At 47.4% G+C, this 14,635-nt stretch overlaps 2 protein-coding genes across 2 annotated transcripts in view; one reads left to right on the top strand and one right to left on the bottom strand.

Annotated features, from left to right (window-relative positions):
• Nucleotides 1-14,635, top strand: part of LOC106482029 (uncharacterized) — a 255,295-nt gene that overhangs the window by 14,715 nt on the left and 225,945 nt on the right. The window lies entirely within an intron of this gene.
• On the bottom strand, nt 441-7,656 carry LOC106482020 (CD5 antigen-like). The gene is made up of 7 exons (XM_067314315.1): nt 7,626-7,656; nt 5,892-5,918; nt 4,444-4,773; nt 3,696-4,025; nt 2,787-3,116; nt 1,630-1,959; nt 441-688 (listed from the first exon to the last, which is right to left on the bottom strand). The coding sequence occupies exons 1-7, from the start codon at nt 7,654-7,656 to the stop codon at nt 654-656; spliced, it is 1,413 nt and encodes a 470-aa protein (XP_067170416.1). The 3' UTR covers nt 441-653.

Here is a 14,635-nt window from a genome sequence, read left to right as displayed (position 1 = left end):
CAATGGGCAATTGTCCACTTGTAAAGCGCCAGCTTTTCTCTGTGGGAAGAAGGAAGGAAAAGGGGCAAATTGTTCCCTTGCAGGAAGGAAAGGGGGGCAGGTCTCTTTGGTCCCCTCTAGAGAGGAACAGAAAACCTTCAGGAATAAACTCATGCTGTGCGGTGTCCAATACCCTCTCCAAGGCTAATATGACTGCTCTTCTTGTTACCAGTCTGAACGAGTGGAGGCAAATATTTCTCAGCAGAGATTTTATAGATACTTCCATACCATCGGTATAAATATTCATCACACTGGACCAAGAGCTCACTGCCAGGTGACCAGGTCCAGCTCAGACATGAGCTTGAACTCATCTAGTCCCATGAGAAATTGATGAGCCAGCCAGTTTTTTAAGCTTTGGGGGAACTTTATTGATACTTTGTGATGTTTGCTTTTCAGTGGCAATAATTTGTTCAGCTTGGTTTTCAATCAATGCAGTTATAACCAAGTCTGCAGTTCCTTCAAGGGATGAGAGAGAACAGTTTTTCCAAGCCACGGATTCAATCATGCCACATCGATGGTTCTGTAACATCCCTCCCCTTTGCCCTCTCAGCTGAGTATTGCTGGCCCATCTCTTGCTGCAAGGTGAGTGTGGTCTGGTGGGGCCAGTGTGACTCTCACGATGCTTCCAGCTCCTCCAAGTTCTTGTTAACTGCAAAGAAAGGGAACACGGTAAAGCAAAATCTGCCCTCAGGAGCATTCTGACACCAGAATTTCCAAGTGTAAGTGACCTGGACTCTACTCCCAGAAAAGGTCTGTGGGTTTGATGATACCGATATGGTTGGGTCTACTGACAAAGGGAATGCTGGACACCTGAGCCTTAGACAGGGCCCAGGGTGGGGGAACAAGACATGGCTGTGTGAAGAGCAGGATCTGACTCTGAGTCACAGTGCACTGACTGATCCAGAGGACTGGAATATGCGGCCCTGACAGCACAACCCAGAGCAACACCCAGGTGAAAGATTATGTGTCCACTGCACACCCCCATGGCCACCAGGGATTTTTCCCTTCACTCATGAAGGGCTTATCCAAGCTCCTCTCCCAAGACAGAGTGCATGAAAAGCCAGAAGCTGTGCTGATAGGGGTCTTCAGAGAGTCCAGCTCAGACATTTTGTGAGTATAGATGATACTCTGATACAGACTGGCATCTCTCCCCAGACACCCCTTTCCCAGCTGTCCCTCACCTGCTCTGCCTCCTACAGATGCTTGTCATTCCCTTCTTCCTCAGAAGCTGATCTCTCTTCCCTCTTTCTGGAGCCTTGCTATATATAAAACTCCCTTCTCAGGATCTCCCCAGCAGGACCCATCTCACAGTCAGATTGTCATTCATGTGTTTGTCTCTGCTCTGCTGATGCCCCTCTCCCACCAGCTGGTCCCTCACACCCACCACAGCCATCCTAACCAGATAATCCATCCTATCTAGGGCTCCTTCCTGCATCCATTTCCCTGTCTCTATCAGCATTATTCTGAGAGGAGGAGTGTTCCTCCTTTGTGATTCCCCTTTTGTCCCCTGCAGTACAGCCTGCTGGCTCTGCCAACAGTGTTTGACACTGCTCTCACAACACTTCAGATGCTATAGTGATGGGCAATTACCTGCACAAATAACATCAGCATCTTCTCCATGATAGCAATTGTGTTCGCCCCATGGCCTGGCCTGGCAGTCAAAGATGCTGTCTTCCGTCCCAGTGCAGTTCACATCGTCCAGCCAGATGATGTCCGGCCCTCGCCCAAAGCGAGCACCTCCCAGGGCTGACAATGGTGACCCACAGCCAACCTGCTTGCACACTACCTTGGCATCCTGCATGTCCCAGTGGTCATCACACACGCTGCCCCACTGGTTCTCATGGAGCACTTCGACTCTCCCAGCACAATTGTTCGGGCCGTTCACCAGCCGGACTGGTCCCGGCTCAGGAACATCTACCTCTGCACACATCCCAAGAAAAGAAATGCTTAGGGAGATTCCTATGTGCCCCTTCACCTGTGGAAAGCACACCTACCCAGAGGAGGCTTTGCTGTCTCTGAGCACACCAAAGGTATGCCAAAGGATCCCTTTTCATTGCATCCAGCTTTCTCTGCGGAAGGAAGGGAGGCAGAAATCCCAGGGTGGGAGACTGAGGAAAGGGCTGATGGAAGCGTTCTCAGTCTTCATGGATGGCTGCAGGCTCTGCTGGGTGACTGGTTCAAGGAGTCTATTGATCACAGTTACCCTTCAGGCCAGAGAGGAAGCAAGGGAGCACAGTGATCTCAGGTGGGCGAAGATTTAATGCTGCCCTAGGCACAGCATGATTTCCAGCTCAGCTGCTTACCACTGCACTGTGTCCTGGGTCAGCATTGCACTGGCCCATTGAGTCTGTTATGCACTGGATCGCTAGGTCAGCACTAGAGTGGATCACTGGATCAGCATCGCACTGGGTCAGCTGTTCATGAGGTCATTACATTGATACTGGGTCAGTTCTGCAGTGGGTTATTGTGTCATGACTGCACTGGGTCATGGGGTCAGTACTGTGCTGGGGCACCATAGCTATATCCATGTGTCACCACTGAGTCATTAGGTGAGCAATGCACTGCCTAACAGGGCTGGCACTCAGTGGTGGGATGACTTCAACAGCTGAGGCCCCTCTCTGTTCCCACCAGAAGACATACACAGAGCTACTCTGGTGCTTGGGACCAGTCCTCATTTGAGCAGGGAGCATATGTATGGTGGGATCCACCCACCCGACTCCCCAGCATATGGAGAACGGAGGGACTACCTGAGCACTCCACGCTGGCATCTTCCACATGGTTGCAGATGTTGTCTCCCCATGGCTTTGCCTCACATTCAGTGAGGGACGCTTCTGTCCCTGTGCAGTTAAGGTCACTCAGCCAGATTTGGCCCTTCCCTTCTCCATATTTGGATTCTCGGGGAGCTGATAGTGCTGTCCCACAGCCCAGCTGCTTGCACACAACCTTCGCCTCCCTTAAATCCCAGTGGTCATCACACACAGTCCCCCAGACATCCTTGTGAAGCACTTCCACTCTCCCAGAGCAGCGATTCGGGCCATCCACCAGGCGGACAGAAGTGGAGACGGTAATCCCTGAATCTGCAGACACAGCCAGAGAGGCAATGCTCAGGAAGACAGAAGGCCATGCATTTGCACTTTTGTAGTCCTCTTGTTTTCCACCCCACTCCTGGACAAGGCACAGCACCCTGCACACAGCAACCTCCCATTCAGAGCTTCCTCCCCATAAGAAATGCAGCTAACCCAGCAAAAAAAACATAACAGCAGTCTTTACCAGATGCACAGGGAAATAAAACAGGTAGATACCATGTCCAGGCCTAGCTGTGGGGAAAGATACTGGTCTTAAACAAATTAACTCTCAGGTAAATGAGCCAATGCATAGGGACTGTAAGTCCTGAGTTTGACAAAATGAGTTCTTAGTCACCATAAAAGACTGACCCTAAGTCTGACCTGGCAAAAAAAAACAGCCACAGAGCACCCCAGTGAGCAGAGAGGAGAAAATCTCCCAGAGTGAAACACCCTTCCATGCTATAAGGACCCTGAGCCACCAGCAGGAATATTTAGCTTGCATCAACCCCTGTCCCCTTCCAGAGCTGTCCATGCTATTTGTGAGGACATCTCAACCTGTAGCTAGCAAAATGGGGAGAATGCGAAGATTACCTGAGCAAATTGCACTAGCATCTTCCCCATGGTAACAATTGTGTTCCCCCCATGGCCTCGCCTGGCATTCAGAGATGGCAGTTTCCGTCCCTGTGCAGTTCACGTCATCCAGCCAGATGGTGTCAGTTCCTCGTCCAAACTTAGCTCCGATTGGGGCCAGCACCGCATCCCCACAGCCCAGTTGCCTGCACACAACTTGGACATCATCCATATCCCAGCTGTCATGGCACACACTGCCCCACTGTTCCTCATGAAGCACCTCAACTCTGCCAGCACATCTATTTGGGCCTCCCACCAGCCGGATTGGCCCTGGTTCAGGTATTTCCTCTCCTGCAAAAAATCCAAGGGTGAAATAATTTTGAAAGAGGTTTCTGTGCACCTGATCACAAGAGGAAAGCAGGGTCTCTTGTGATGCACCAAAACTGTCTGTGCACTTTCCAAACGCCTGTTGAGGGCTCCCTTCCCACCTTCTGACATAAGAAGAAAGGTTGAAGGAAGAAGAATGACAACATGGAGGCTGTCAGGAGAGAGAGGGAACTGTCTTTGTCCACTCCCAGCACTGCAGATTGTTTCTAATTGGAGAATTATGATGCAACTTCTCTGGGTCAACAGTGGTAGGAAAGTGGATCCCAACACAGTCATTCTGCGTTCCTAACCTCCTAACTGGCTGTGTCAGAAATTGCACCATGGCTCATCTTGAGGCAGAAGGGGCCAGCGTGGCCCAAAGTAAGAAATATTTGGGACTTACCTGAGCATTCCACACTGGCATCTTCCACATGGTTGCAGAAGTTGTCTCCCCATGGCTTTGCCTCACATTCAGTGAGGGACGCTTCTGTCCCTGTGCAGTTAAGGTCACTCAGCCAGATTTGGCCCTTCCCTTCTCCGTATTTGGACTCTCGGGGAGCTGACAGTGCTGTCCCACAGCCCAGTTGCCTGCACACAACCTTTGCTTCTCTTAAATCCCAGCTGTCATCACACACAGTCCCCCAGACATCCTTGTGAAGCACTTCCACTCTCCCAGAGCAGTGATTGGGACCATCCACCAGGCGGACCTCAAGTTTGGCTGTGTCTACATCTTCTGGAGAAAAAAAGACACCCCAAGGTGAAGGCAGGGAATGGGAAAGAGTGCTCTTCCTCCAGAGAGCTCTGGCTGTCTTCACGCCCAAATCAGGGTGAACAAGAGCCTGGAGTACTCTAGCATCCAAAATATTTGCTGGCTGGGAATCTGTTTTTGAGCTGGGAATGGCCAAAAGCTGCAGCTGTTTAAGTGACTGCAAGTCAGTTTTGAGAAACCAATTGCAGAGTTCATTTTGAGCTGCAAAGGGAGAGGTGTACCCATCCCAAAACTACTCTGTCATTTAGATTCTGCATGAGCTTCCTCATGATTAAGGCCAGCCTCTCTCAGCAAATGCTGCTCCAGATAACTGGACTGGTACCACAGAAGAGAGAATCTAGAAGTTTTCATTCTTTCTGCAAGGGAAAGGTTGGGTTTGCACAGCTAGGGGCAGTGATTGCTGGTACTCAGTTGACATGTAACTATGGCATACCTAAATACAGTCAGCACCCAGGACTGGAAAGGATTTTTCTCAATTACTCAATCCTGTTCTTGCCCACCATGCCACACAATCCCTTTCAAAACCTCCAGGGCCCTAGGAGTTATCAAGCTTTGATCCCAAACCCTGTTTGGCACTCTAGTACTGAGAACCAAGTCTCTTTGGATAGTGATGTTCTTTTTGCATGCATCTAGGGTGCTGTAGTGAGAGTAATTCAGAGACTGAAAGTGACAGGGTCCCAAAACCTGAAACATCTCCATAGTGGCTCATGGAGGAGCCAAGGGGACACTGGACACTTCTTCACCTCATGGAGATAAGATTCTAGCATCCTGGGTGTTCTTAATTCTGGTTTAGCTTTGCTAAAATAAGCAGTGTCTTAACTGCTCCTTTCATCCAGAGACCTCCGGTATGGTACCAACTGCACCTCACAAACTATACGGGAGATAGAGTCCGTTCTTCTCTATTGGCTGATCAGGAGAATATGGCACATAATGTTGGCCACAGGAACAGGATTTGGATCAAAGTCTCTTAACTCTGAACAATACACTTAAACCTCTAGGTTAGATACAGCATCATTTTGCACGACATTTTATGAGGTACATGCAGGCTGACTCATGCTCCACTCCCTACTACAAATACTGACCTGCCAGGAGGACTCCAGCAAAGGAAGCTGAAATATAAAAAATATAGGACGTTAGTCTCCATCCAATAAGTTCTGTAAAGCCTGGAGATTCAGGATAGTAAAGTACCAGGCAAGAGACAAGACACTGCTAGAGCCCATCACTGTTCTCAGTCTCCCAAACCCAGCTGTCCATGGGTTTTGCATGTCTTAGAACCTGTTTAGGGGACTTTCTTGATAAAGCAATCAGACAGGGAGAGAAATTAAAACAAACCAACCAAAAAGTGTGTTGGAAAAAATTTGGTTTGGGTAGATAATGTGAAAATACCAAAGCAGATCAGTTGGGATTCCTCTCACCCAGATTCAGTCATCTAGACTGAATTAGTTATCTAAGCTCCTGCTGTAGTCAGTGGAAAGAGCTGAGCTTTGCCTGGTGCATACTCATCCCATCCTTGGTCAGTGTCCAGAGCAGAAGATTGAACTGCATGCTGGAGGTGCTTACCTCTCCCTAGAGACTCTAGATTTAACACCCGGCTCTTAGCAAAAGCCAGGTAAGAGGTATACCACTGGATGAACTACTGAAAATGTGACGAGTTGCAACAGTACAGCATTCTTTTTTCCTTCCTGTTGGGGCCAGGTCATGAAGAAGCATGGCCATTTCTGAACTTCAGGGAGACACTGCACAGAAATAACCCCAGGAGCAGTGCCGATCTGGCAAACATTAATGGCATCAGTGAAATCCAACAGGAACAATTATGAGCCTGCTAATAGGGGTAGGCAAGGAAGTGTCTTCATGGTAGAATGTATCTGGAACCCTGTGCAAAGTAGCTATTTCTGGTCAGAAGCTTCTGCTGGGGATTAAAAAGAGGCTGAGGCAAACCCTGGAAGCTGGACTTGGAAAGCCTGAGGGAAAACTTGCCAGAATCTGTTTGTCCTGAAAACTCAGGAGAAGGGGACTTTGTACCACTGTATAAGGTCAGCAGCAAAGAAGGGTTCAACACAAACAATTTTGCCTCCTAAATGTAGCAGTCTGGCAAGGTCCCAAGCATTGACCAACAACTTTGGGCAAGGGAAGAACTGCTGACACCAGAACAGTCATTAGCATTATTGCCCAGGTAAATCTCTTTTTCACCTGCCATTTTGCAGCTATTTTTAAGAAATGTGGGCCAGGATTCCTAAAAGGTATGCCCATTCTCTCTCTGAAAATTCCAGCTACATTTCATCTTGGCAGTCTGGAATGCCTGCCCAAGTACGATAGCCATGGAGCATATTCAGTACCTCTGCCTATTGTCTCTGGGTCTGGTTCCATCCCTGCCATACATGAACCCACAAAGGGTAGCGACACAGAACAAAGAAACATGAGCGGGGAACCCCACCTTGATCAATGGTATCTTTGCTCACAAGGGTTGGGATTTAGGTCTAGAATGAGACATTTAAGATGTCAGCATCAAGTGTGTCAAGATGGGGCTGCTTCCTGTTGTCCACCTGTGGCTGTCTAATGACATCTGAGATATTCTACGGGATCCAAGTGTCCACACTGAACTATCAGATATGTCCAAGCAATTGCTGGCCAGATGGTCTAGAGAGGGATTCAGGTCACTGTAAAGTAGAAACCACAGATTGCATTTCCCCTTCTTGCAATGCATCATTTGCTATGTGCTATGGCCTGTAGAAGGAGCAATAGTGGAAGAGGATAATTATTGACCATTGACAAAGGGATACCAAGCCAAAAGGAGAGAAAAAAAACATATCACTTACCCCAGAGACATGCCAGGAGGACAAGCTTCATGTTGGCAGCACAGAGACCGCGTGCTCCGTGCCTCCGCAGGAGGAGAAGGCAGGAGACAAGACAGGACATGCACCCAAGGGACAGGGTATTTGACAATTCCTCTGGGTCCTGGCCCCTCCCCTCTACCCCAAAACCTCCCTCTGTGTCCCATGGCAGGTACTCAGCAAGTACAAAAAGCCAGACCCCTGCCAGGAAGTGACTCTTTTACTGTGGGCTCTGGCATCATGTAGGCTGTGGGATTGTGAAACTGAGCTGTTCCAGGAACCTGCTGAGCAAACAAGACATCTCAGGACAGCTGGTTCTGGACCATAGGTGGCAGCAATGTGGGGATACAGGGTTTTGCAAGTCATCCTCCAGGACTAGCTTCTGGCAACTGCACGAAAAGGGCATCAGTGCCCAGGCTTAACGGGGAAAATGAATTTGATCCCACACCCTTAATGCAGCACAGCAAGCTGTGAGAAACCTTTTCCCACTGCTGAAAGCAGAGGCTTTGTCTAAAGAAGAGATTTTTCCACTTTTGTTCCCACATTTGTCCCAGAAAACAGGAAGACTGTGTGAAGTTTTGTTCTAAAGTTTGTCTATGTTCACAATCCAGTTAAGTCTTTGATCAGCGTGAGCTGTCCTCCCAGTCTTGGCAGCACAAGAGATGAAGGCTGCAGCACACCATCCCTGAAAGTGAGAAGCAAACTCCCAGATCCTCTGTGAGGGCTAAATCATTCAGATATTCACAATGCTGAGCAGGTGCTGCTCTCATCTTGGGCTGGAACTACCTTGTCTGCTGTGTCAACATTTGTATCTATAAAATTCATGTAGACACCTTGTATGCTCAGGAGAGATCACCAAGCACTGCTAGGAGGGAGTTCCACTTCTTTATAGAAGACATTAGCCTTAGCGAGAGGTGACTCTCCCCTGGAAGTGCTTGTTCCTCCCAGGGAGGCAGCTCAGACCCCGACTTCTGTGCTGGAGATGTCTAAGGTATGAGATGCCTGCATAAATGTAGCTGTAGGGCTGGCTGAGGGGCTGGATGAACTGAAGGGAAGGCAATGTGGTGCTAGGAGAACTGCAGTATGCCCTCCAGCACCGTGCAGCAGGGACTCAGTGAAGTCCTCAGGCCTCTCTTTGCATTTGCACCAGCTATCTGGGCAGACCGCAGAGGCTGGCCCACAAGACCATTGCTCAGCACCACCTCTAGGAAGCTCAAAGCTGGGTGCAGAAGAACTCAGTTGAACACACAGAGAGTTTGCATTACTGCTGAAGATGCCCAGGAATATCCTGCACCACAGAGAGCGTGTGCTGGACCAGCAAGTTGCAGAGAGTGTGTGCAGCACTGGGGTGCTTCTCTCCTTAGACTGTGCAGCCTGTGTGTCCTCCTCACCCCAAGGCAGGGTGCAAAGCTGAGGTTCCTCGTGGAGACAGCAGACAATAAGAGAACACCTAAGGCAGAAATGGAGGGTTGGAGTGGACAAGACTCGCAGAGAGAGTGAATGAGTGCAGAGCTAGTAAGCCCTTTCATTGCAATAGCATGTCCAGGGGATGAAAGATGAGGTGATGGGTCAGGAAAGCATGCCTAACTAAATACAAATCTCAAGCTACCAAAGGTCATAGCTGTCGAAGTTAAGTCTTGTCCATATTGAATTTCATATCAAAGCTGTGTGTGTTAGAGGAGAGCATTGCATCCACCTTAGAGCAGATGAGCTCTTTATCATACAATTTGAAGACTGTTCTAATCTGTTTGCCTAATTTTTGCTTCTCCCCATCAAAGAGACTTTTACTCTCTCCATTTCTGTCCTGTTTTCTACACTCTTATAGCTGTTACTACTTCTCTTCTGGACAGTCTCCAGGAAGGCCAACATCTTTCTTGAAGGCTGATGCATAAACCAGCCACTGATGTGCAGCAGAGATCTCAGCACGGCTGGATAAAGAAGAGGATTGCACACGTCTCGTACACGAGACCCGCCCCTGTTCCAGGAGTCCGAAGTGAAGTTTGTTTTTCTTGCAATATCCCAGTGTTGTTGATTCACAGCCTGTTGTGATTTGATACACATCCTCATACTCTGCCTGCCTTGTTGGAGACTGGCCAGTAATTCCCGGGTTGTATTTGTGCAGCTGATTGTTGGCTTGGTATGTAATCTTGACAAACCTGTGTTAGCTGATAATTGTTATCATGTTATCTTCTAGGTGACCGTAAGTAGAAGGATTGGTTTTCTGCTCAACATTTTCCAGGGAACTGAATTTAGACTAAATCTTCTAAAATTCCCTCTTCCTTCCTTCCTTTCTTCCTTCCTTCCTCCCTTCCTTTTCTTTCTTTTTTTTCTTTCTTTCTCTCTCTCTCTTTCTCTCTTTCTTTCTCTCTTTCTCTATCTCTCCCTCTTTCTCTCTTTCTTGTTTCTAAACATATGCACTGTATCAAAACTACCACTTATCTGGAACCTCCCCCATCTCCCAAGCACCAATAAAGACAATCATTGCTACAGCCAGTTTCCAAAATTTTGGGGGTGAATTTTGAAAGGATTAGGATTTGAAATCAAGTGGAAAAATTCTGTCTTTCCTAAGTATGGTTTCACTATTTCAACCTGTCTTTAATCTTTTCCTTACTACTAATTATTTTAGCCCTGTCATAACAATAAGGCATTTTAGTGAAAATGGAAGCAAGCAGAAACCATTAAAAACATCATACTGGTTGGCACCCACTTTCATGAGCTTTCCTTTCCCTCTGAGTTGCTGACAAACTCTCTCCCTACTCTTTACCAAGCTGCAAATGTAGTTATACATTGGTTTGCTGTTACCTGCTGTGCCCTTTTCTGGGAGCATCAAATTTTGCACCTTTGTCTTTCTGATTTTCACCCAATATGACATTCTGTTATTCTCTCCCTTAGCAAATTGCCCTGCTTTCATCTTTCTGAATGTTTCTTCACTGAGTGCTATGTTACTACGCTGGTCACACAGCGCCTTCCTACCCCTACTTCCAAATAAGGATAATTTGTGCCTTTGTCCTTGATGTTGTTTGTTGAAGAAATGAGCCATGCTCCTGAAATTATTGTCCTCTTACTGATCACTTAGGTTAGCTTTAGACTTTCCTTTAACTATTCACTAACTGTTAAAATCTACTTTCTTCAAGCCCTCTGTCTTATATTTTTGTCCTTTTTGCTTTTCCTCCTAAACAATTTAACTTGTTAGCACTTCATTGGCACTCCTATCCAAGGTGTTTTCTGCCATAACAACCTGATTTGTTCTTAAACATACTCCAGATTAAAATTCAGAAACAAACTCCAGATTAAAACTCAGAAAGTTCTTCCCCTTCTGTGCATTCTTTTTTTGATTTAAGTTGTCTTCAGCACATCCCAAGATTTTGCTGACAATTCTGTGTGTTTTTGAGGCTTGATTTAGTTGCTTCCACATCAGTGTCAAGGACTGACAGAGATGCCACAGATTAATGTGGCATCCCAGCAGAGCAGACAGATGTGACCCATGCTTTTCTTGACTAGAAACGAGAGGTTGGAGATTCAAGACCAACTCAAATGACAACAGACAACTACATTTAGGTGTCTGAGTAGCATCTCAGTGGTATAGACATCCACATCTAAGCTGTCACCCACAGCTCCATTTATAGATAATGGAATAAAATAGATTCACCTCTGCACCATGAATCACAAATCCTGCAATAGATGAACCTAGGAACAAGATGGATTGATCCCTAAACAAAACCCCTGTTTTACTTTGCTCACTGGGAAGACAGATATTATTTTGTTACGGATGTCTACTTTTTGACAGGTAAATTCCTCTCTTTGTTTTATACTAATTCATGGCTATGCATTGTTCACTTTTTAATTAATTGATGTTCATTTTTTATTTAAACTTTACAAATAGCTATAAAATTAAATAGTGTTTATCTCCCCATTGCCTGTAGATATTTGCATACTCATAGCTATGTGATAGCAGGGTCCCTGCAATTATTGATATTTTCTCAGCCAAAATAACAACTGGACTCTGATTTCCTGCAAAATACTGCTCAAATCCTGTGTTGCATGAAGTTGTAAAGGGATTAGGAAAAGCCTGGGAGGTGTATCAGACTGGGAGTAGTAAACACTGAGTGCATCAGTTGCAGTGCTTTGGTAAGGAGCATTGAAATGGGAAATGGGAAGAAATAGAGATACTGCTTGGGGGCACCTGAGACCTTTTGATGGGGGGATTGGTAGGAGAAATAAAGAAAACTGGAGAAATTCATGTGTGAGGCTGAGGGAAAACGGGAGAAAAGTGCAGTTCTTGCAGTGGGCATGAAGTTAAGGATGAAGAACACAAATCCGTAAGAAATTGAGTTTTGTTAGCTGCACTTCACAAAGAGATGTGTGTGTGTGTGTGTGTGTGTGTATGCGCGTGCTCTTACCAAATTACTATCTTTCGTTTACTGTGCTGCTGCTCCCTACTGCTCTTGCTGCACAGGCCCTGCCATGAGCTGCAGTCCTGTCTGCTTGGCCTGTTTGGAGTATGTCTCCTTCTCCTCTAGCCTTTTCCCTCCTGCTCTCCCTGCCCCAAGCTCTTCCCTCATCACCTTCATGCACTTGCTTCCTCTTGACCCCCCCCTCACCCCGCAGGACACCTGGGTCCCCTCCAGACTACCACAGTCTGCAAGGACTCATCATGCAACCACTCTTCCACCTCCCTCTTTGCCACCATGGCCCCTTCAGAACCGGAGTAATTGGGAGTGGACTTTCTAGTGGTCCCCACTAGAGGGGAAGAGGGAGAAGAGTTGAGGGTGAGCTCTGCAAACCTGTGGAGTCCAAAAGTGAAAAGCAAAACCTTCCCTGCCCTATCCCAAGATAGGGGAGCCCTGAAAAAGATACCTCTGTAGCACCTTTGGTGACTCTGGCTGTATCTCCCAGGAACTGAGGCTGTGATTTATTACAAGTAGCACTTTGGCAGTTGCAACCCTGTAAAATGCTAGACTTCCCTGTGGGCTCTGTGGAGGCTCGGAGGTACATAAACTACAGTGCGGGCTCTAGATCAAGATCCACAAAGGTCCTTCTGCTTCTTTGATTTCCCCAAACCTCTCTGTGGGGTTAAACATTTAAATTTCTGTAGAAGTCTGACTATCTGTGATGAAGGAATGATTTAGCTGTGATCCCATCCTGCTGTATGTTTCCCAGAACAAAGATAGGGCTGTGCTTCTAAATCCCCGTGATATAGTGGTTAGCCCTGCCTCTTTAAAATCTGTTACCTGGTTTAAACACTGTCAGGCTGGCTCAGCAGAGGTGCAATGGCCATGCTGTCCTGTCTGCACAAAGACACCTTTCCTAAACTCCTGTATACCACCACTGGCTCTTGCCCTGATTGTGCATGTCCCCCTTGGACAAACCCTATGTATTTGGAGAGTTCCCATTCTTGGCTGTCAAAGTGGAGGCAATTTTTTAACATCCTGCTGTACAACCTGTCCCATACAAGGAAAAAACTCTGCTTTCAAGTCCCTGTGGCTTGGCCCTGCTTTACTCAAAGCCATCACACCATTTGTTCTTATATGTTAGCACTGGCAGCAGAGTTACCAGGGGTCTCCTAAATCTCCACTGGGACAGCTGGTATCTCCCCTTTATGAGGACAGAACTGTGCATATTCCTCTTGGCCTCTTCCTATGGAGGGAGGAGAGTTTCTTAGTTGAAGAAATACAGTGATTGAAATAGCAAGAAGAACCTCCAGGGAACTGCAAGGAGAGTTTTCTAAGTTTCATGTCTGTAGGCAAAGCCCATCTCTCCTTCAGAGATCTGCAGGGTTCAGTGTGCTTCTGGGCACAGAGAAGCACTTAAGTTTACTGCTCTCTCATTATCTGCTTAGTACTGGTTGGCTGCAGTGAAACTGGGGTTTGCTCATGTCTAGCAAATAGAAAAGGAATCACAACAGCAAATTTCCATACCAGGCAGGATCTTGCTTCTCTCCCATGAATTCTGGGGTCGGGGACAGCAGGGGACACCAGGAAGCCATCCTGACCAAAATGCCTGAGCAGGGTGCAGGGGAATAGTGCTGCAGGGAATGGGTGAGGTATGTCTTCAGGTGTTGCACTAATGCCCTTTGGGCCCTAATGGGCTAATGAGTGCCATGTCCCAGGACAGCTTGTGCCTAGAGAAGACCCTGTCCTTGTGCCCACTAACAATGGCTGCCCTGGATCAGGCAAAATGTCCCAGCTACAGAGGTATCAGCAGGGAAAACCTTTGCAGTCACAGCAGTCAGTGCCGCCATTCACTGTCACAACCCCAGTCAGTTCCAACCCAGCAGAGAATTTCTCCTAGTTGTCCCATTCACCATTTGCATTTAAAAAAAAATTGCTCACTGGTCCTTTCTGTTCATCTCTTCTCTCTCCATGAGGTGCTACAGAGTCACTTCCCTTTAGGTGAGATTTAGAGGGGATTTTCTCTTGCTTACGGGCTCTGCCTGCAGGTTTGCAGAGCTCACCATCACCTCATCTCCCTCTGCAGAGCTGCTGGGGACCATTAGAGTTTCACCCTTCCCAGTTAGCTCTGATCTCAGATCAGCATGAAAGGCCACAGTAGCAAAGAGGGGCTGGAAGAGAAACAGAAGGTGAGCAATGAGTCTTTGCTGACTACAGTAGGATAGGGGTGACCCAGCTGTCCCGTGGGGGCAGGAGAGAGAAAGTGCATGAAGGTGATATGCGAAAGCATGGGGAGGGGGAGCAGGAGAGGAAAGACTATGGGAGAAGGAGAAGCACTCCAAACAGGTCAAACACAAACAGGGCTGCAGCTCACAGTAGGGTCTATGCAAGATGAAGGGTAGGGAGCAGCAGCTGGGAGGGCTGGGATGGAGAGACATAACATCTGTGGGGAGAGAACTCTGGCATGGAGAATTCATTTCCTCTCCTTGTATCCTCGCATCCCTTACAATGGTCCATTTGCAGAGAGTTCCTGGCATCAAATCCTACCTCATCCTTCCTCCTGACTTTGCAGATAGCATGAGTGCAGAGGGCAGCCCTGAGCTC

The sequence above is a fragment of the Apteryx mantelli genome, chromosome 34 (genome assembly GCF_036417845.1).
Source record: "Apteryx mantelli isolate bAptMan1 chromosome 34, bAptMan1.hap1, whole genome shotgun sequence".
Taxonomy (NCBI): Eukaryota; Metazoa; Chordata; class Aves; order Apterygiformes; family Apterygidae; genus Apteryx; species Apteryx mantelli.
The sequence above is the reverse complement of the archived record's forward strand: the minus strand, read 5'-3'. Positions and strand labels throughout refer to the sequence as shown.

What these genes read in the sequence shown, in the direction of transcription:
- LOC106482020 (XM_067314315.1), bottom strand. Translation starts at nt 7,656, where the DNA reads ATGAAGCTTGTCCTCCTGGCATGTCTCTGGG. An exon ending in TGCCAGTGTGGAATGCTCAG is followed by an intron (nt 4,026 to 4,443) that starts GTAAGTCCCAAA and finishes GATTTTTTGCAG; the next exon opens with GAGAGGAAATACCTGAACCA. An exon ending in TGCCAGCGTGGAGTGCTCAG is followed by an intron (nt 1,960 to 2,786) that starts GTAGTCCCTCCG and finishes GGATGTGTGCAG; the next exon opens with AGGTAGATGTTCCTGAGCCG.